Consider the following 22,450-nt stretch of genomic DNA (forward strand, 5'->3'; position numbering starts at 1 on the left):
TACTATATTTGAGAAAATAATCAAGCTTGCAAAAAAACAACTTTACCATTATGTGAACAAACCCAAGCTGCAAATCACCAGTGTAGATGTATGATTTGCTTCCCCTGATTTGGGACTCCTAATGAGGGGTGGGTGGGGCGAGGGCTGTCAGAGTACAGATCAGAAATTGAGGTCTATATACTGTGTTAAAGGTACTACAGGTGTGACGTTCGAAATCCGGAAACCTTGGGGCCGAGGCCATTCCGGATTTCGGAGCGTCTTTGCTGGGGGGAAGGTCGGGCCGGAAGTGGGGCTGTGGCCAGGTCGGGCAGAAACCGGGGGAGGCCGGGCCGGAGGTAGGGCGGCTGAGCCGAGGGAGTCCGGATTTCAAAACATTTTCCGGTTTCCGCACGACCGCGCCATTAATCGGCCCAGTGTCCGGATTCCAGAACATTGGGAATTCCGGATTTCAGACGCTCCACCTGTTATAGAAATGGAAGTTGTTGTTGTCTACTGCCCTTGACTTTTCAAACCAATAAATCAATGAACAGAAAATTAAAGACTGAAAGTCTGATTTCTTGACCAGCACTCCATGCAACTGTCACTCCTCAGGGAATTGGTCTTATCTTATGCAAAGGTAATAGTTTGTGTCAGGGGGAATATTCTGTACTTAAATTTACAATCTGTACGTGTATAGATTGCCAATGTTGCATAACATTTTGAAGTATGTCACCTGGCCCATATTCTTCATCGATGCTGGTGATGTGTGTGATCTTGGGAAAGGTTGAGGCCATACAGCCCTCTGCACAACATGATTTAGGGTTCTGATCAACCTTCCCCAATTCAAACTCCAAAGCATGATGCAGGCTACTACATAGCACAAATTTCTACCATGACAGCACCCAGAGCATTGTTAGCAAGTCATGTCCACTAAAGATGCCTCAAACGATACTAATGGGAAGAAGGGGCAATGAAATGTTTCCTCTGAGAAGCTTCTTGGAAAGATGCATTCAGTTCTGTGATATTAGTCAGGAGATCTCTTGTGCCCCACATAGCAGACTTGGCATTTCATACATAGGGGGAGAAATTGGGATGGTTTGCATATCCTACTAACGCCCCCGGGGGGTGGTAACTGGGTGCAAGCATCTTTTTGCCTGGCCTGGCGTGGCGCTGCTAGCAACTCCCGCTAAATTCCGCGGGAGTTTAGCGGCAACAGCAACCGGTAATGCCCCGCTCTGCTGCACTGACGTCATCACTGTGCAGCGACTCATTTCCGCCCTGGAGCAAAAATTCAGGAGCACACCCTGAAACTGCACCGGGCGATGATGACGATACCTTCAAGGGGCACGTACCTGGCTGCAGACCGTTTGTGGGGCACTAGTTAAAGGGGAGATGGTGTGCGCAGAAAAAAAATCAGCCGACTTGATCGGTCACGGTCCTTTGCATCCTTTAACGTGGGGTCTGTGCCGAGATCTGGCAGCCCGGCACTCCACGGCACCCAGCTCCTCGGTGGTCCAGGTAGGGACCCGCAGAGTCAGCGGCTTGGCCCTCCCCTTCTACGCACCGACTACGCGGCCCAGCGCATAGCGCTGCACCCCTCTGTGTGCTTCCGCCCCGTTTGCACCCCATAGAGGAAGTGGGGCGCGTTATTTCACCCTCCACTTCCTCTTGGGTGGTAACCCCAATATCGCGAGCAGGGCGGGACTTCCGCACCTGGGACAGGAACTCTCGCCTCACGGCTGTTACTACCCCCAAACAGGGCGCTACGCAATTCTCTTTTCCCCCCCCCCCCCCACGCCCATAGTCTCAACTCTTGGAATCAGGAGCCTGATTATCTATTCACCAATGACTGAAGTTGGAACACACCCATTTACTTGAATTTCCAGTGTCATCTGCCACCAGTCCAACAATTTCTATACTGATCAATATCAAGACTAGATGATATCTGATGAGGAGGGTAAGATGAACCTTTGCACTTCTGGCTCCAAGCAAATCTTCTTTAATTATAATGGATGTATATCTTAAAATTGGGGCTTTCTCCCTGTTTCTTCGAGTTTTCCAAATGGGGAACCAATTATTTGGCTCTCATTTGTAGCAGATTATTCTCATTTGCTGTCCCCCAAGAGGACAGTGTACTTTTTTTTCATTGTAGATTTAAGGTTCTTGAGCTCCTTTTATTTTGGAAGAAGTATTCAGTATGATATATTACCATATTATTGTTCAGGTAAAACAATTCAACAGTCATGGACCTCGGAAAATAATTTCACTAGAGAGTTAAATAACCTCTTCAATACTGTATGACACTCACTGTGGAAGGATTAAGCTGCCTATGTATGCATCCCAATGTCACACCAAACATGTTAAAATGTTTCTCAAGCTTTCATAATCTTAATTTATGCCAACATAAGTGCTCAGTTCTTGTCAGATGTTTAGAGTCTCCATACTATAAGACCACTAAATTACAATGCTGTCAAAATGTTTCACCTTCCAAGCAGGGCTGAAGATTTAGGTGAAAGTCCTGTGGCTGTAGCCTTTTCTTTGTAGTTTTAAATGCAAAACTCATGATGTTGTGGTTTTAAATGCAAAACTCAGCATGACGTTTATATAATGTTTCCCCAGAGTGCGTGGAAATTTAAGGAGAGCTTTTATCTAGAAGTTCATATAACTCAAAATGTAGGACAAAGGCGCACCTCACAGCCTACATTTATAGAATTATCCATACTATGTACAACTCCATTTAGATTTACATTAACAATCCAGGTGTCTTTGATGCTATTAAAAATGTAACATTGAGGACATCTCTCTTCTAATACCTACCTGTGTTATTTGGTTAGCCAGTTTTACCAAGAAGTGACTCAATCTAGTTTAGTGGAAAATCTAAATTCCCCACATTATGTTATATAATCTTGTATATATTGGCTTAAATGTCATACTAAAAAAACCAATCAATTTATGTAATTGATTTTAACACTGTGTCCTTCTGGAACTTTCTAATTTCCACTGATTTCAGTTTTAATCTGATAGAAAGATTCTCAGGAATGCATTTTCATTGCCCGGCATAATCTTTATGTCCCTATTTAATTGATACACCATAAACTGAACATTGGCTCTTGATCCTATGTGTGCTTTGCTCTCAGACCCACTCGTATTCCGCCCCTTCCCAGAATGTGATGAGTAAGGGGATTCAAGGGGAATCGGTCAGTCTTCAGTCACTTTTTGCTCTTTTTTTTTCAAATTTGTTTAATTATTTGATAGAAGTGTTTAACATTGAGTCTGGACAGATTAGATGGAGAGAAACTCTGCCCATTGGCAGAAGGGTCGAGAACCAGAGGGGACAAATTTAAGGTGATTGGCAAAAGAGCCAATGGCGATATAAGATCTGGAATGTACTACCTGAAAGAGTGGTGGAGGCAGACTCGATCCTGGTTTTCAAACGAGAGTTGGATAAGTACCTGAAAGAAAGAAAAATGCAGGGCTACACAGGGAAAGGGCGGGGGAGTGGACTTGCTGAGGTGCTCTTGCAGAGAGCTGGCATTGGCTCAATGAGCCAAATGGCCGCCTTCAGAACATAAGAAGTAGGAGTAGGCCATTTGGCTGGCCCCTTGAGCCTGCTCCGCCATTCAGTAAGATCATGGCTGATCTGATCGTGGGCTCAGCTCCACTTCCCTGCCTGCTCCCCATAACCCTTTACTTCCTTATCGCTCAAAAATCTGTCTGTCTCCGCCTTAAATATATTCAATGACCCAGCCTCCACATCTCTCTGGGCAGAGAATTCCACAGATTTACAACCCTCTGAGAGAAGAAATTCCTCCTCATCTCGGTTTTAAATGGGCGGCCCCTTCCATGCTGTAACAATTCTATGACCATTCCATTCTATGACTAAAGTCAAGTACTTTAAAATCACGAGAAGGTACTCGTTATAGATCAAATTATTGAATGTGAAGTTAGTTATGCTGTGCAAATAATAAATCTTTTGTTCTAAAAATGCTGATTATTTAAGAATTGCAAATTTTGCGTTTCAACATTTCCTTTTTCTTTTCATAACTATATTGCAGCTTCCAAGCTTTCCAAGCAGTCAAGAGGATGATGATGACTTCATGCTTCAGACAAATCCACCTACTCCATCTTCAGTCATTTTTCCCTTAGCAAAAACACCACAGTGGAATCACATCAGTCCTCGAATGTTGGGACCCACTGATAGGTAATCAACCCAACAAAAATAATTGTTACTGCTGGCAGGAGACTTTATAATCTAGTAATGGAAGAAGTACTGCATCCTGAAATACAATTAGACTTTGAGAGTACCTGTTCATTTTCTGATGTTCACCTTCCTAATGTGCTGTTATTTTTTTATGTATATAATAGATACATACACAATTTGGAATTATGTAAAGATTTTCATTATTTTTAAATGCTACCAACCACCATTCTTTTTCTCCTCAACTTTGGTTTGCCTGTGATACCCAATATTTCATAAGTAGGTATTGATGTGACCTATTATTAGACTTTGCAGTGATACTTTGTAGCCGCATAAGATCAAGAATTTATCACGGAGAATGTGTAAAAACTCATCCTAAAGATTTGTGCTCAAGTATTTTGATGTACCAACGTGCAATATCACTGGGTTTCTTCATGTAAACACATTTTAGGAGTATTGTGTTTCTACAACATATTCCAATATCCATTATTTATTTTTCTTATAGTGCGAATAATGACAAATATGTTTTTCAACTGCAAAAAAAATGCAAGATGAAGAGCTGGTCCAAAGTCAAGAAAAAAACTGTAGGTAACAAAGTGACTGTAAATTGTTCATTTAAATGATTAAGAAGCTTAATATCTTAGTTACGGAAGTCCTGATGATTCTTATTTCAGAAACCGGCATTTTTTATGACACCATCTAGATCAAAATCATCATGTTTAACAGAAGGTAAGAGCACTGCACTTTCAGGGAAAGGGTTCTTCATTTCCGTTGTATTCCACATGTGAGCACGCTAATGTGAAGGCCAGCTTTGCTTTTAGACTTTTTAACCAGAGCCCAAAAGACTTTCTGTTACTGCACCTACAAGACCATTGGTATCCATCACAAGTGCATGGTCTAAGTAGTAACCTTAAGGGATATTTGTTTTTGTAAAAATGCTTTTGTTGGTTTTGTTTTTTTGCATTTTTGAAAATTGACAATTTTTCTTTAGGTTCTGCGTATGTTACAAAAGTAAGCCTTCCTGCTCCTCCACGTTTTGTGTGGTTAGTGAAATCTGCTTAGAATTCAGGAAATGGCAACCTCTAGAGATGGTGGCATTTAGACAAAACTAGGTGATGTCTACACTGGATATTAAATGATGTAGATATAAAAAACGATCTAAATGCAATTAATTGTTGCAAAACTTGCAAAAAAGAATATAGGCAACTCAATCTAATTTCATTCCTGTGGAAGGGTTAGCTGTTACCATACCCGCATGGGTCCTATCTATGCCTGCCTTGCTATGTCGGGAGCCAGTAATCCCGGCTGCTATATTTATACGGTGTCGAACTGGAAGAAGGATTATTAATCATTTTCAACGTAATCGAAGAGGTCGCAGACATATGGGGAGGAGGCTTTACCTACCCCCCCACCCCCACGTGTTTACAGGGAACAGTGCTCATACCTGCAGCTCTCTGAGGCACAGTGTGTTAGAAGGCTGCACTTCCGAAAAGAGGTGGTCACAGAGATATGCCAGCTCATACATGCAAAGCTACAGCCTACCAGCGGCAACAGGACTGCACTACCCGTCGAGGTGAAGGTGCCTTCTATGCCTCTGGCTCCTTTCAGGCATCAACGGGGGGGGGGGGGGGCATATGCACCATTTTGCAGCACGCTACACATTGCTGCATTCACTAGGTGACTACTGCACTGCACACACGCATGATGGACTTTATAAATTTACCAATAACCAAGGAGACACAAAATGAGAGAGCCGTAGGTTTTGGACAATTTGCTGGCTTCCCCAAGGTTCAGGGTGCCCTTGACTGTACGTACATTGCCCTGCGAACACCTTTACAGAACCCACAGGTTAACCGAAACTGAAAGGGATTCCACTCCATGAACGTACAGATTGTCTGCGACCATACTCAGCGCATCATGGCAGTCAATGCCCAATATCCAGGGAGCATCCATGATGCTTTCATCTTGCGTGAGAGCAGTGTCTCTCGCATGTTCCAGCATCAACCACAAGGCTAGAGCTGGATGCTGGGAGACAAAGGTTACGGCCTCGCCACCTGGCTCATGACCCCCACCACCCCCTCCGGAACCCTCAGAGAAAAGCCGAGCATCACTATAATGAGAGCCATGCAGCCACATGCAACACTGTCGAACAGACAATTGGAGCTCGAGCAGCGCCTCCGATGCCTGGACCACTCTGGAGGCTGCCTGCAATATTCCCCTCAGCAGGTCTCGGAGTTCATTGTGGTGTGCTGCATGCTACACAACTTAGCCATCATGAGGGGACCGAATTTGCCCATGGGGATTGCAGGACCACTTCAGGAGAGAGGAGGGGAGGAGGAAGAGGAGCATGGTGAAGGAACCCATGCCATCACCACAACCACCGGGAAGGCATCGTGGAAATTTCACTGATGCAAAAGCCTTACATCAGTAGCTGATAATTGAACACTTTTCTTGAAGAGTGAACGGCTCGTTTGACCATTGCCTGGCCACTCTATCCCACCATGTTGACTATTCCCCCTCTTCTGCAAATGAGACACTACACAGGAATGGTTAAGCTGAACAAAAGAATTTATTAAACTTTGTCAACTTTGTAAACTTAATTGTGACTTTAATAAAGTAACAAAGCAGTGTGATAATTCAACAACATTCTGAACAACATAAATCAGAACATGATAAAACATAAAATATAGGATGTATCCAGCATCAACAACATAATGCAGCAGCCCCTGCCCCACTATCTTTTACCACTGGCATTTCCCCCCTCTTCCCCTTATCATCCTCCCATGCTTGCTGCTCCTAACCCAAGTGATACCAAGATGGCGTGCAGCAACGTTGTCAGAGTGCTGTTGTGTTCGGGGGAGAGATGATGGAGAGGCCGCCTGGGGACACACTGGGCCAGCCCATGGTGTGGAAGACCTGACTTCTGACTGGCGAGACTCTTCATCGGTGTCGACAGTCACAGGTGGTTTGAGTTTGGGTGTGACCGGGGGAACGCAGAGAGTATGGGATGGACTGCATCACCTGCCCAAGCTGAAGCAGTGCTTGTGTCTGTGATGCACCATATTCCGCAAGGGTTCGCGCCACACTCTCCAAGACTCCAGTGTCTCTGCTGGAGGCCACCAGCCTCGTGTGGGCACTGATGGCCTCTCGGGTTTCATGGCTCGCACTGACAATCTATGACCCTACCTCCGTAATAGTCGCAGTGAGACACTCTGGTTGCGGGAATCCTACCCAAGTCATCAAGGAGCTGACTGGTGAGCTGGATGCTCTCCCTGGACATTGCCACCATGTCTTGTTCCACGTCTGCCTGTCTGTCAACCAAGACCGACTTTGCCGACTCGTCCTCCGGAGAGATGGCATACAGGATTCGACCCCAGGATTGCGTTACTTCAAGCCCCTAGTTCCAGGAGCCTCGGAGTTATCGAACCCCAAAAAAGTAACATCGTTGTCCTCCGACGAGGTGAGTGCCGGAGGTAAGAGGGGTGGATTGCATCTGCCCCGGAGTCAGCTGATCTGTAAACTTCCATCATCATCCTCCTCCTCTACACGATGGCCTGACATGGAGTGTTGCCTTGAGGGATGCTGTGACTGGTCATCTGGAAGTAGAAAGCAACAGACGAGTGGTTAGCAGTAGGGAAGGTCGCATAGCACAGGCTCATTTGAAGGACCGCCGCTACTCCATTATATCTAGTCCACAGACACTGCATGACATTTCCCCAACCCAGCCCAGGGAGTGTGCAGGACTTACCCAGTTTCCGAGCGGGGGTCAGTACCCCTAGTGGCAGTTGCCCGACCTGTGACGCGGTGAGGCCTGCCACTCGCTCCTCGATGTCGGTGAGTGGCAGGCAGGCCGGCACCTGTCCTCACCTCACGCCGATTTATGAGACGACTTTGCCTGCAAAGATGAAAATGGGAATGGTTACAATCTGCTCTTGTGGCACACACAGCCACCAAAGCACTTATACCATAATGTGTGAATGTAATACAGTCCTCTGTTAAATGGCCTTGGAAGTTGCACGTGGTTCATCAGGAGGACATCGAAGTGCGGAGACATCTTATGAGATCTCGGAAAGCGATCTTAATAATGTGTAAAATTCATGGCAAATAGGGTGCCAAACTAAGCCTACTTATGTGTCATGCATTTTAGGAGGCAATCCACAGAGTGCTGAGAGACAGCAACAGCATGAGAACACCTACAGATTGCTGACAGGCACCAAAAGCATGAGAACAAATAGTGTGGCAAATTTAGAATTGAAGTAATGAAGGAGTGCATGAATAAAAATTATACTCGCTCCAATGACCTTCAAAAGATCCCTGAACAACTTTCGGTATTGTGCCACTCCTGACCACTGTGTCTGAGGCAGAGATCTCAGTGATTTCCCTCCATATGCATTTGAAAATGGTGGCAGGGGTCGAGATCCACCCCTGCAATGTAACTCCTGCCATCTTCTCTCCATATCACCCACTAGAGATTCGTTGGCCTCCTGGCTGAATCGTCTGCACGCTGTCTCGACTCCTCGTCTTCCATCATCAAAATCCAATTTTAAAATGGCTGATTTAGCCCCGGGTGTACTGCGTATGCGCGCGGCCGCGCGCTGCATTAGCGTTTGCTTTCGAACAGCAGACCAGAAGCACGGAAAGAGGGGGGGGAAATTACCGCATTCGCAGAACGGCCGATTTTTTTTTTTAGCGCTGGAACTTTCGGCTCCGGCGCACAAATTGTGCGGTGCAACGCTGAAGTTGGCGCTAACACTCCTCGTGAACGTTCATCTGACGAAAGTTGCGCGCTCTGGCGCTAATGTTAACCCGCCGCTAAATTTTTGAATCTGCTGCGAATTGCGCCCGGAAACGGGCAAAAAGCCGAAAATCCAATGAAATCAGATTGAGGGAAACTTTTACAGTGTTTGTGTTAAATGTGGTTTTTGAGGGGTTTCTGTCATCAGTATTGTACTCCCAAAGATCACTGCTTCATCCTCCAGGACCGAGGAGCTCTTTCATATGACTTATTGAAAAACATGTTGATAAACCAGATGATCCAGTTTCCTTTGAGAAACAAAAAAAAACTTTGAAAAGTAACTGAATGCTACAAAGGCCACAAGTGAATGAAGCCAGAGCAGGGCCTCGAAGCTGAGAAGCAGGATAGGAAATAGTCATGAACGTGGAGCGATGAGGTGTAAAGTGGCAAAAGACAGCAGAGAAATGGTGAGACACAATAGAATGAACAACATCATCATAGACAGTCCCTCGGTGTTGAGGATGACTTGCTTCCACTCTAAAAGTAAGTTCTCAGGTGATTGAGGAGTCCAATGCGGGACCTACAGTCTCTATCACAGGTGTGGGGCAAACAGTGGTTGAAGGAAAGGGTTGGTGGGGAGCTTGGGTTGACACTCTTCTGCTGTCTATGCTTGGTTTCTGCTTGTTCTCGGCGATGGGACTCGAGATGCTCAGCCCCTCCCAGATGCTCTTCCTCCACTTTGGGCGGTTGTGGGCCACAGATTCCCAGGAGTTGGTGGGGATGTTGCACTTTATCAAGAAGGCATTGAGGGTGGCATTGAGGGTGTCCTTGAAACGTTTCCTCTGCCCACCTGGGACTCGCTTGCCGTGTCGAAGCTCCGTTTGGTGCGCTTGCTTTGGGAGTCTCGAGTTAGGCATGCGAATGATGTGGCCCGCCCAACGGAGCTGATCGAGCGTGGTCAATGCTTCGATGCTGGGGATGTTGGCCTGTACGAGAACACTGACGTTGGGGCGTCTATCCTGCCAGTGGATTTGCAGTACCTTGCGGAGACAGCGCCGGTGGTACTTCAGAGTTTTGAGGTGTCTGCTGTATATAGTCCACGTCTCTGGGCCATATAGGAGGGCGGGTATCACTTGCCCTGTAGACCATAAACTTCGTGCGAATTTGAGGTCCTGGTCCTCAAACACACACTTCCGAAGGCTATGCTGGTGCACTGAAGGCGGTGTTGGACCTCGTCCAACAGGGAAGAGTGGGGTCTACAATGGCCCAGGGAAGCAAAGGGAACAGGACATGAAGGGAGATTGGGGCCTCAAGTTAGGAACAGGGAGGATCAAATGAGAGGGAAAAGCTGTGAGGTTGAGGATGTGGACGTCAGGAAAATGCAGCAGTGCCACCTAGTAGTAGGAGACCTGTTATTATAGTGTATGAGCCAAATGTTAGTACACAATTTTTCCATTATAAATTTTGAGTGGCATTGCTCAAAAATCATGATGTGAAGTAAGGAATTTTCTATAGGAAGTGTGCACCATATGTATGACTATATTTGCTTTTGGTGGCTTTTCTTCAAAATGGTGAATATGGATCAAATTTAATTTCAGACATTCAGTAATCGCACTAAGCCACAGGATATATCCAAAGGAAAGTTTCCTTCACTTCGCCCTACTCGTTTTAATTGATCCCAAGGAGCACCCCTAACTGTACCTTGTATGTCATCTTTGTGACCCAAGTACAGTGGCCAATTAGTGCCAAAGCAAGGTATATAGCAATGTTAATAAACCAATCCCTCCATCCACCGAAACCCCAGTTTCCCAAATTGGGTCCTTCGTTCATCCCATTCATCCAATGTTCTAATCTTTTCTCTATTTCCTCCAGTTCCTGAGTTCTATCTTTTATTCCCATGACACATTTACCTTTTCCTCTTCCCTGCACTATTGCACACACACACCCCCTTCTCTTGCTAGTATATAGTCCAAGGCGAAACGATTCTGTAGGATATGAAGTCTAATATCTGACAATCCGTCCTTGATTATGTTAATCGCACTTTTAGTCTGATTGCCCAATATTGTTAGCCCGCATACCAAGTAGTTCCGGTTAGTGGCAGCCATGGCTCCAGCCGATCCTCCTAGTCACAGGGCGCTCAATACTCCCCACCCTACAGAGTGACCTGTACTTCCTATTGCATTGGGTGCCTCCCAGTTTGCACAAAATTCCTTACTCACAGTCCTCTTTTTCCTTCCTCTCCTCGGCCCAGACCGCCACTGAGTAGGGCAAGGGACTGTGGTAGGAGTGAGAAATCCAACTGCTACTTGGGACGGGGTTTCTGGTGCACTGGGAATCAAGATGTTACTTTTTTTGCCCTTGCTTAGGAAAAAGTACCCGGGCTTGGTGTAGAGTACCGGTGGGGTTCCGCCCTCGGCTGGGGTTCCCTGTTCCCAACTGTTGTCACAAGGGGCAAATGACCCATCAACCTTACAAACCAGAGGGTATAGGTAGGGCTCTAGGGAGGTCCCTTCTGGTCCGAAATTTGACCTTATGGCGAATGCTGCCCCTTCTACTGTGAGATGTGTTTTATTCGTAGATCCGCACAAAATTTGGGTCCCTTGTCTTACTTCTACACAGGTATCCACACTCTGGCAAGAGGTGATACCCGTGTTTGAGTCGTGAAGACAGGAATAATTGGACTGCTTTGTGAGACAGGACTGGTTAACGGGCACGTCCACTTTTGCGCACCCGAATCCTGTACCATTCCAACACTGTGGGTACCCATCCTTCCCAGACCCTGTGGTGTTTAGGCAGGTGGCCGGGGGACCTTGGTCATCGGAATATGTGAAGGTAATGTTTTCGGCGGGCGGGGTATCATTGTATCCTTGTATGTAAAGAGTGGGATCCATAACCGGGGTTGGGGTAAACAATTCAGTGACCGACATAACAGGGTAGCATACAACCAACTCTGGCGCGAATAAGATCTTATGAGTCCTCAGGAATATATTATGATCGTTCCCCACTTGCCCTTGCACGTTCCTTTTCCTCCTTTGCCCTGTTACTGATTCCAGGGATTGGTCCTTTGAATCAACTAAGTCATCTTCAGGTTGATCAGGGCAAACAAAGTCCATCTCATATTCCCTGAATCAGCATGGCAAATTCCATCGGTCTTTGCCCTGTAGAGTCACCTGTCGATCAACCTGTGAGAGTATACCCATACGGGATGTTATTTTAGTCATGGTCCATGATTCGAGATCGTCTGGTGTCCTGGTTCCACATTGTACGATATCTCCCGTACAGAGGCGGAGAATTTGCTCTCGTGAACCATCGGTTGGGCAGCTGAGTAGTCGTCCCCCTGTTTTTGTTACTGTTATCAGCAGGATCACGACTCCTAGCAGCAGAGTTCCGTGCATTCTTTCAATCCTGAAAGACAAAAGGGCTTGCAAACCGTCATGTTACTATCGTGGCCACCAAGGCCTCATGTTATGCCTAAATACCTAAAAGCAGGACAAGCAATCATATGATAATTAGATTAATTAAAATTACGGCTAAACGGTTACGGAACGACGGGAACGAACGTATTATGGCACTTCAATTATTAGTCCACGTCTATCTCCACTCCCCCCTTTTGATTACCGCCGGTAATCAATTTGCAATGATGCATGTGCACCCACGCGTCTCTACCTTCCACCTTTACAGCGGTGGGGGTGGTGAGTAAGACCTGAAATGGACCATCCCATCGGAGATGACGTCGCGTCCAATTTTTGATAAGGACGAAGGATCCGGGCTCGATAGGGGATGATCCGTGAGAGGAGGGACGGTCATCATAAGCGGCGCGAACCTGTGAATGAGAGGCTCGCAATGCCTTAGTTAGGGCTAACACATAGGTATCTCCTCAGTCATGTGATGAAAGTAAACGGCAACTGGAGAATGGTGGTCCCAAGGGGTGCGAAGAGGTCTGCCGTACACGATCTCGGCCGGGGTGAGACGCGTCGTCACTGCGGGGGTGGAGCGAATCTGAAAAAGAGCTACAGGTAACAATTTTAACCAAGTCGACCCTGTTTGAGAGGTCAGTTTAGCTAACTTGGTTTTAAGAGTCTGGTTGGTTCGCTCGACCAGACCCGCCGCCTGGGGGCGATAGGCACAATGGAGTTGTTGATGTATCCCTAACTTGGCACAATTCCTTGTTTACAGCTGCAATAAAATGGGGTCCATTATCTGAACTAAGACGACCGGGAACCCCGAAGCGAGGGATAACTTCCTTCAGCAATATCTTAACAACAGTACAGGCTCTATTATCCGTAGTAGGATAAGCTTCAATCCATTTACTAAAAACATCAACAATAACCAACACATATTTATAACACTGACAGCGTGGCAATTCTATATAGTCCATCTGCAAAGTCTCGAAGGGTCCGGCTGGCAAGGGTGTTTTACATAATAAACATGGTGCCCCCCTTCCAGGATTATGGCGTTGGCAGGTAAGGCAACGAGAAATAATATTCTGCGCAAACATTTGGAGGCTAGGATGCCACCATGTCTGGAGGAGCAGGTCACCAGTGGCTTTTGCTCCACAATGCGTGGCATAATGAACACATTCAATTACCCAAAGGGCCAATTCATCGGACATACAAGTTTGACCAGCGGGTGTGATCCACAACCCGGAGGCAATATCATATTTACAATCAAGATCGTTCCAAAGTTGTTTTTGTACAGCAGGAGCGTCCTCCTGTAGGCGAAGTACTTCTTTGATGGTTGGCATTGGCTTTTCAGGGGCCGACAAGCTCGGTTTAGAGCTGGACGTCTGCCTCATCATTCGGGGCACAACAATCTGCTGACTCCTTGCAGCACACTTAGCCGCCTCGTCAGCAAGGCGGTTTCCGATGTCGATTGGAGAGAAACCGGCAGTATGAGCGGAACATTTAATAACAGCGATTTGTCGAGGGAGCAGAAGAGCAAGTAATAGGTCAGACACAAGCACTTGGTTCGAGATTGGTGTACCGGTTGAAGTTAGGAATCCTCGGTTTTTCCAGAGCTGACCGAAGTCGTGGACAACCCCAAAGGCGTAACGGGAGTCAGTGCAGATATTGACTCTGAGATCCTCTCCTAAAATACACGCACGGGTGAGGGCAAAAAGTTCTGTTTGCTGAGTGGAAAGGGGGACCTGGAAGGCTCCAGACTCGAGAGTCGTTCCTTCTTGACTGATAACAGCATAACCGGAAATGCGGGTTCCTTCTTTGTTGATGGAGGAACTGCCATCAGTGAACATAACGAGATCAGGGTTTAACAGAGGGGTATCTGAAAGGTCGGAGCGAGGGCTCGTGTCCTCGAGGACTGAGTGCAGACAGTCATGATCCGGCTTCACAATAACAAGAGGTGGACTTTCAATGAAAGTTGCCGGGTTTAGCGTGGTACAGTGTCTGAAGGTGAGGTGTGGATTATTAAGGAGGTAGATCTCATATCTGTTCTGTCGGGCTGAGGTCAAGTGCTGAGTTTGAAGTTGGCCGAGCAAGGCTACAACGGCGTGGTAGCTATAGATCACAATCTCTTGCTGCAGAGTCATATTAGCATCGGATTGCAAGCTATCATAAATGGCAGCCAGAATCTTACATGGGGATATCCAAGGGCGACAGGGTCTAATTTTGAGGAAAAATATGCAACAACCGGTCGATGTCTATCTCCATGCTTCTGAGTCAGAACCGAAGTAGCGCATTCTTGGAGAACAGTACAATATAACTGGAACGGGCGATTGTAGAGGGCTCTTCCCAAGGCTGGTGCTTGTGTGAGGCAAAGCTTCAACTGTCGGAAGGCATCTGTCGCCTCTGGTGACAGCGTGAAATCTCCTTCATGACTGGTGTACGGGGTTAATTTCTTCGTCAGGGTTGCGACATTGCCTCTATAACAATCCTTTTTGCCTCTAACTTCCGAGTCTCGGCTGACAGAAGAATTCCAAGAAATTTAACCTCTGTCTGGGCAACTTGTATCTTGTCGGGCGACACAACATACCCTAATGTTTGGAGGAAGTTGAGGAGCAGAATGACATCTTCCCGATTGCTTGGTTCGTCGTTGCTAGCGACGAGAAGGTCATCAACATACTGAATCAAGGTAGAGCCATATAGAAAGGAGAACCGTTGTAACTGTTGTTGGAGGCAACGGAAGAAGAGGGTGGGAGAGTTGATGAAACCTTGGGGCAGACGAGTCCAGGTATACTGCTGACCATCATAAGTAAAGGCGAAGAGGTATTGGCTTTCCTCATGAAGGGGTATTGCGAAGAAGGCGTGTTGTAAATCAATGGTGGCGAAAACCCGAGAGGAGGCAGGGATGGCGTAAAGGATGTGGGTCGGGTTTGGGACTAAAGCGTGAAGTGGTTCGGTGACAGCATTCAAGGCTCGAAGATCTTGGACAAGCCGATACTGATTGGGTTTACCTTGCTTTGGAACTGCTAGGATGGGAGTGTTACATTTAGAATAACATGGGACCAGAATACCCTGTTGGAGCAACCCCTGTATTAGGGCGTGAAGGCTGGGAATTGCCTGATATTTTAAGGGGTACTGACGGATTGACGGGAGGACCGCGCCAGGCCTGAGTTGTACCTTGACTGGAGTTACGTTGGTCTTCCCTAAGTGGGTTGGATCATCGGCCCATACTTGAGGATTAACGTATTCCACAATATCCTTTCCACAGTGGTGACGTAAGATACTAGACTGGGTTTCCGGTTCTGTATAATATCGGATGGTTATCCCTCCAGGAAGGGTCTGTAATTGGTGAAGAATAGGGTCAGAGTGTTCTGTGGCTCGCTTCACCATCAGACCCAAGTCTTTAGCATGATAGGGTCAGTTGACATTTTTTGTAACATGCGGCGCCACCGAAGTCCCCTGCTTCCATAGCTGGGATGGTATACTCGCGAATTCTGCTTCCCCTTCTGGTCCGGTGACTGTGGCTAGTAGTTGGATATCCCATCGAGTACCTACTTCATGTTGAAAGAAATTCTGTAATTCTATATTCCTACCACTGCGATCGTAGGATAGAGTGATGTGGTATGAGGTCCCGACTAAGTCTAGAGTCCACCATTGTGGCGTATGTATAACATAACATTGACGAAGGACTGATTGATTCTGAATGGTCACTCCCTCGGCATCTCATCTTAAAGCCAGTCTAAGGGCACACATAAGGTCCCTTCCCAAGAGATTACAATCTAATCCAGTTGTAATAATAAATTGATGTTTAACGGTGAATTCCTGAAATTCGACATTAACGGGTTCAGATACCGGATATTCTTTCGTCCTTCCCTCGAACCCGGAGAGACGTTGTTTTTGGTTAGAATGGGGCAGACCCAAGGAGGATTGAACGGAGGAAATTGATGCCCCGGTGTCAACGAGAAAGGGGTACCAGGTGTTAAGGAGTTTTAATTGGATGAGGGGTTTGGGAATATCCAGATTGGTTCCCACAACGAGGCTTCTCTGTCACATCTGGTAGGGGTTGGATCCAGAGAAGTCACTGTAGGCACCGGATCCTCCTCCTTCCTCCTCCTCTCATACCCCCTCGTTCTTTCCCCCCCCCCATGGTCCCCTCATTGGTGGGCCTCCGTTGCGGCTTCCGCCAGTGACAGGACAATCTCGCCTAAAGTGTCCAATGCCGCCGCAACCATAACAGGTAGCTCCTGTCCTCTGACTTTGTTGAGCTAATCCTCCTCGTCCTTGGTAATAGGCAGGGGGAGCATATGGGGGTCCGTAACTGGAGGCTCTTGGCCCGTTAGGGTGGGTCAGGTATCCTTGTCCGTGTGCGTCCACCCATCCAGGTGAATAAAACTGAGGTTCCATTTGGTATGCCACGGCATCTGAGGTTTGAGGTCTGTTCTTAACAACATATTCTGTCTTTACTTTAGTCAGCAGTGAATCTTTTAGCTCAACCGTCGGACCGTCCTTCCAAAAAGCTTTTACTGCTCGAGACATCGCCTGAGTTGTGGCGTCACACCAGTCAAGATTATTGGTCCTTATTGCAGTAGCAACTGTTCCAGGAAGGCAATTCATTAACATAGAACAAAACTGAGGAGAGGGTTGTCCCCTAGAAAACGCCTGGTCTCCTGACTGGGTTCCATATACTTCCTTAAATCTCTCTAAAAATTCCTCGGCTGTCTCGCCCTTCTTTGGTTTCATGTCCAAGACTTTGGTAATATCGACAGGTTTTCACAGAACTACGTGTACAGCATCCAGAAGCATCGTCTCTCTGTTCTCGTTATTCGCGTGCGCTGTTTCTAAGGCATCGTGAGTTTGATGTCCTAAGGCTTCCTTAAATCTGGTCCATTCAGAACCAGTAAGTACCTGTTGTACCAGAGACCAAAGGTCCCTTGAGTCTGCTTGATAGACTCTAATGGTTCGTGACAAAAATTCAATGAACCTTTGAGGACAGGTATCTTTATTCGGGGCGCTGGTTAATATGGACATTAATTCATGGGGTTTCCAAGGTAACCACAATTGTATCATAGCAGGTGGTGGCACATTCGGGCCCCCATCCACAACAGGCGCTGCTGGTGCCAACGCGCGAGGGTTAGGGACAGTTCTGACGGGCAACTGTTTCGGCGCGCATTTCTTCAGGGGTCTTGGTGTCTCCCTGTCATTGTCCCTTTCAACATCGTCAACCCATTCCGACTCTGAATCTGTCCCAGTATCTGACCCTGACACTATCACATCATCCTCCTCCATAGGGGTTGATTTCCCCTTTTTCCCTTTACCACTACGTCGTTGATTTCTTTCAAGCTGTTGTAATCTCCTTATTTCCTGTTCAAGTTGACGCCATCTTTGAGCATGGCTTCTAATCCCCTCTGCAACGGATCGACAGAAAACCTCATCATCAGACTTAGTTCCCCAAGACTGTCGTTCTATATTAGACACATTGTCTAAACTGGGATAAATGAGTGTTGTAGCAGCAGTTGCGCCCGCCGGTGGGAGATTAGGACCGGGGTAAGGGGGTGGTAGAACTTCGTTCGTCGGTGGATTCGCCACCGGCACATTTACTGCCACAGCCGCGTCAGCCAAGGCATTAACATCGGGTTGTGCCGTCGGACGAGGCGGGGGAGCCCCTGGAGTCATATTCCAATTATCCCATTCATCGTCCCCGTCAGCCCCTTGCATGCCAAGACCAGCCATTGAACTACGTAGTTCAGTTAAAGATTCCTTGTTTGTTCTATTTCTCTTTACCTGTGCACATTCCTTTCTTAAAATTTCCAATGACTTGGGGATTCCCACATCGGTTAATTTAATTCCTGCCTTGAGAGCATTCTCCTGCCAACTCGCCAGAATATTCTTATCTTTTTCATCCTGACAATGTTGGCGCCAAATTTCAATCAATTTCTTACTCTTTTTCCCAATTCCCTTTTTCCAAATTAATTCTTGGGCGCGTTTAATTGTTTCTAAATCACTTGAACCCCCTAATGGCCATATGTCTGAACCTAATTTCTGATTCAAACCTCCCGACAATTGTCTGAGTTGCTCGTTTTTATCTGGGTGTTTATTACCCATGATAAAACTTATCTTAACCTAGGTATTCAATGTTTTGACGGACTCATTAAGTGAGACAATTTCAAATCAGTTATCTTTTAACCCACCACCGTGGTGTGCACCCACAACTTCCTTTTCTCTATTCCTTTTCTCTCTATTCCTTTTCTCTCTATTCCTTACTGTTTTAACATTTGACGGACTACTTATGGTCGACAATTTCCAGATCAATCTACACCTTCGTCATTTTAACGGACCACCATCGTGGACAATTCCAAATCTATTCCTGGGGTAATCTGACAACTGACCACGGGCGATCCCGTCAACAATTAATTGAACAGTGGTGAAAGATCCGCGACCAGAACTTACGACAGGAGGAAAACAAAGTGGCAATTTAACTAAATATACTCACTTTGGGGCCCATTTCCTCTGCCGCGTCCCGTCTGTAGGATATCAATGATTCAGCCACTTCCAGTCGAGAGTTTTTGGGATCCCACTTCTGACACCAAATGTTAAGTCCTAGTTCGGGTGGTCAGCTGCATTCGACAATAATCGATTCAGATACCTTCAATCTTTACGTCTTTATTGAAGCAGCTTCGGACCTGTTACCAAACTGCCAGCACAGAGTCTACAGATTCCGGGGCAGGCAGACAAAAGGTCTGCCTATGCTCACAGACGCATCCCTTTTATTCTTACAAACTAGAGGAGGTATGGCCCGCTTCATCAATCACAGTGTGTTACTAGGGCTTCATGAATTGACAGCCTGTTTATCTTTCGAACACTTTATGCTTTTACGAGCGGAATAGCCCAGCTTAATCTCACGAAGCAAATGTGCACCTTATCAAGTCATGGCCATAAACCCTTGTTTATCAGTGATGGTCACACAAGCTACTTTATCCCCTACTTTCTCACGGGAAACCAAGTCTGCCTTTCCTTACTTGCTTATTGATTCCTTGAACCATTTTATTAACCCTTTCATGATTCTTCCACATACATTCACAAGGATCATTTTTGTATTGTATTTTTGTAAATTCAAAAAAATGGAATTTGACTCTACAAATCCTTTAAATTCTTGCAGACAGAGGATTCATCACAACATTGAGGCCAGGTACTCAAGTAAAATGTTTGCTTTTATTTCAAATAGCACAACATCAATTGAGCACAGTTGAAATAAATGAAGCAGGGAGCAGTTGTTGTTCAGGAAAGGCATCATGCACCTATGCTATTCGAGCTAATAGTTATTACTTTTGATGCTGTTTTAACTGTCTTGGCCTTGGTTGGGAATGTCACACTTCAATGGATCTTTTGATTTATGACCTTGAATTTCAGATGTCTTCAGCCAGGATAGTGTACGATAGTTTTTTCAATATTTTGGAAGAAATATAAAGCATTATGTTTGGTTGCATGGTGATGAGGCCCATTGAAATATTCTCAAATAGGAATTGGCTGCCTCAGATTGGCATCCTCAGGTGGGCCTAATATCCACAATCAGACCTAGAATGTATTCAGCACTGCAAAGCACTATTTTCTATCCGACCACCTAAACATTTGTGTTGGCTTCCGGGCCTTAATTAGATAAAGTTATATCAAAATACTGTCCAAAAAGTAGAAATGTTTCAGTAGATCAGGAAGCCTATCTCTACCAACATGAAAAGGCACTGTCCACAGTTTGGCAGAGATACAGGTATAAACTTATCTCCAGACTGATTCTAGGTCAGAAATTACATCTAGCTCATTGGTACCTACCATGCTACCTAATCTAATCTACTAAGGAAATTGTGCCTGAATATTGGTACACAGGCCTACGCATTTAATTCTGTGCCAACTGCAATAGCTTTTAAAACTTACGACTTTGTATCTTTCAGGCCCACAGAAATCTAATATAAAAAAGCTGTTCGAGGATGGAAAAAACCCTCAATCAGATGATGACAAAGAGGATGAGGATTACTACTTTTCAGACTCTGAATAGATGTTAATTTATAATAAAGTTAAACTTTCTGAAGTCAAAGTACCGAGGTTGTGTCTATGAAGACTTTGTAATCTTGTTAAATTTGAATGCAGGAATCATATTTGTAGTCCAGTTAAATATTTCAAAAGTTCAGGTTGCTCTTGTTTATGGTTTTTAAATACAGAATAGAATTGTATATAAATGTCTAAAAATACATACAGCAAGTTTTAAGTGTTTTGTAATGAGTTTAAATTATAAATGCAATGTGAGATAAGCACTTAATCCTCCACTCAAAAGTTTATTTCATTTTATCATAGAAAGGCACCAAGCAAATGCCCACAGTGAGAGGGTAATTGCGCTGATCTACCTTCCCATGATCAATTTGAGTGCGATTAAAGTTGAGCCTATCTTTGCCAGAAATGTCATGTAGCACAGGTATATGTGAGAAGGGAATGGATGAGATTTTTTTTAAACAAATTGTGAATAAAGAATGCTATAAAGTTCTTCCGACTACCTGCATGTAGATCTTCTGGCCATGCTGTTTTTCTTCCAATTGTCAATTCCAATAATCCAAATTCACACTGATAAATTAGTCTTAAAGGTGTGTTATATTTAGGTTTCACGGTATTCCACTTTAAGAAAGCACAGAATTTGGACTGTTTACATTTTATAATTAAGCTTTAAAGTAACATAGCCCCAACAGTAGCGAGTGCATTTCACCTGCTATCATTGTAAAGACATTTCTTTCATAGAAGGCACTCTGAACTCATTTGGCCAATCAAGCCTGCTCTATCCAGAATCCAGGTAAAAAATGATGCAAAGTAGGCAAGTTATTTAACTTGGACAATGGACATGGTTCAGAATCTGATTTTTTTTTTTAATACACTTTTTTTTTAAGTTTTAATTTAGTTTCAAGTAGTATAGATTTAAGATTTTCCTGAGTACAAATGGTGGTCTGGAGATCCTTGTCTGCATGCACCAGGGAAGGTTTTACACAACTTAGCTGAAAATTCTCTTGCGTAGCTTTTTTTTAAACTGTTAATATTTGACGCGCACTAATTTCTAGCATCCATGTGTGAAGAGGACTGTTCTGAGGGAAATATACAAAAAGCAGCATCAACTTTTGCAGGCCCTTCACTCAATGTCAACCAAGATGTGAAGACTTAAGATGTTGTTTGCTTAGTGACTGCAGAAGGAAGAAGATAAATATGACAGTTCCGACGGCTAGTTTTTAGTCTTGACAAAAACACCAAGGCGATGTGGGTACTTACAAGTCATATATTCTACCTGTATCATCATCTTCTGAAAAACGTAGTTGATCTCAGAAAATGATTCGTGATTTGCCAAAAGGCAATTTTCTATATAGAGTATATTAACCCTAGTAGACAGATTCCAGTTTTCTCCTATAAATACTGTGCTTTTAGAAATGTCCTTGTATCTTTCTGCTGTGTATTTCTGTAAATAAATATAGAACATGCGTACGGTCTGATTAACCTGATTTAGTGCTGTGATATTTCCTGCTGTCTAAAGTGATGAGACGTGGTGCATAATATGCCTATTCTCCAATATAATAATAAGGGGAAAAAGTCGCTGGTGGACATAGTCTATAGGCCCCCTAACAGTAGCTATACTGTTGGACAGAGTATAAATCAAGAAATAATGGAGGCTTGTAACAAAAGGAATGGTAATAATCATGGGCGATTTTAACCTTCATATTGATTGGACAAAGAAAATTGGCCAGGGTAGCCTTGAGAAAGAGTTCATAGTATAGCCGGGATAGCTTCCTTGAACAGTACGTTGCGGAACCAACCAGGGAGCAGGCTATCTTAATGTAATGAGACAGGATTAATAAATGATCTCATAGTAAAGGATCCTCTAGGAATGAGTGACCGTAACGTAGCCAAGTTTGCTGACGATACAAAGATGGAAGGAAAAGCAATGTGTGAGGAGGACAAAAAGATCTGCAAAAGTACATAGACAGGCTAACTGGGCAAAAATTTGGCAGATGGAGTATAATATCGGAAAGTATGAGGTCATGCACTTTGGCAGAAAAAAAATCAAAGAGCAAATTATTATTTAAAAGGAGAAAGATTGCAAAGTGCTACAGTGCAGCG

At 45.1% G+C, this 22,450-nt stretch overlaps 1 protein-coding gene across 5 annotated transcripts in view; it reads left to right on the forward strand.

Annotated features, from left to right (window-relative positions):
• Positions 1-21,814, forward strand: part of mis18bp1 (MIS18 binding protein 1) — a 95,063-nt gene extending 73,249 nt beyond the window's left edge. For 4 of the 5 annotated variants that reach the window (XM_070879408.1, XM_070879405.1, XM_070879406.1 and 1 more), the window contains 4 exons: positions 4,035-4,180; positions 4,683-4,761; positions 4,852-4,906; positions 20,254-21,814. In XM_070879408.1, the coding sequence (XP_070735509.1) occupies positions 4,035-4,180; positions 4,683-4,761; positions 4,852-4,906; positions 20,254-20,357 (384 nt within the window). In that variant the 3' untranslated portion in view covers positions 20,358-21,814. Of the gene's footprint in view, positions 1-4,034; positions 4,181-4,682; positions 4,766-4,851; positions 4,907-20,253 lie in introns of all 5 variants that reach the window. The other variant, XM_070879407.1, reaches the window with a different exon arrangement.
• The last annotated feature ends 636 nt before the right edge of the window (positions 21,815-22,450 follow it).

The sequence above is a fragment of the Pristiophorus japonicus genome, chromosome 4 (assembly GCF_044704955.1).
Source record: "Pristiophorus japonicus isolate sPriJap1 chromosome 4, sPriJap1.hap1, whole genome shotgun sequence".
In the NCBI taxonomy this organism is placed as follows: Eukaryota; Metazoa; Chordata; class Chondrichthyes; family Pristiophoridae; genus Pristiophorus; species Pristiophorus japonicus.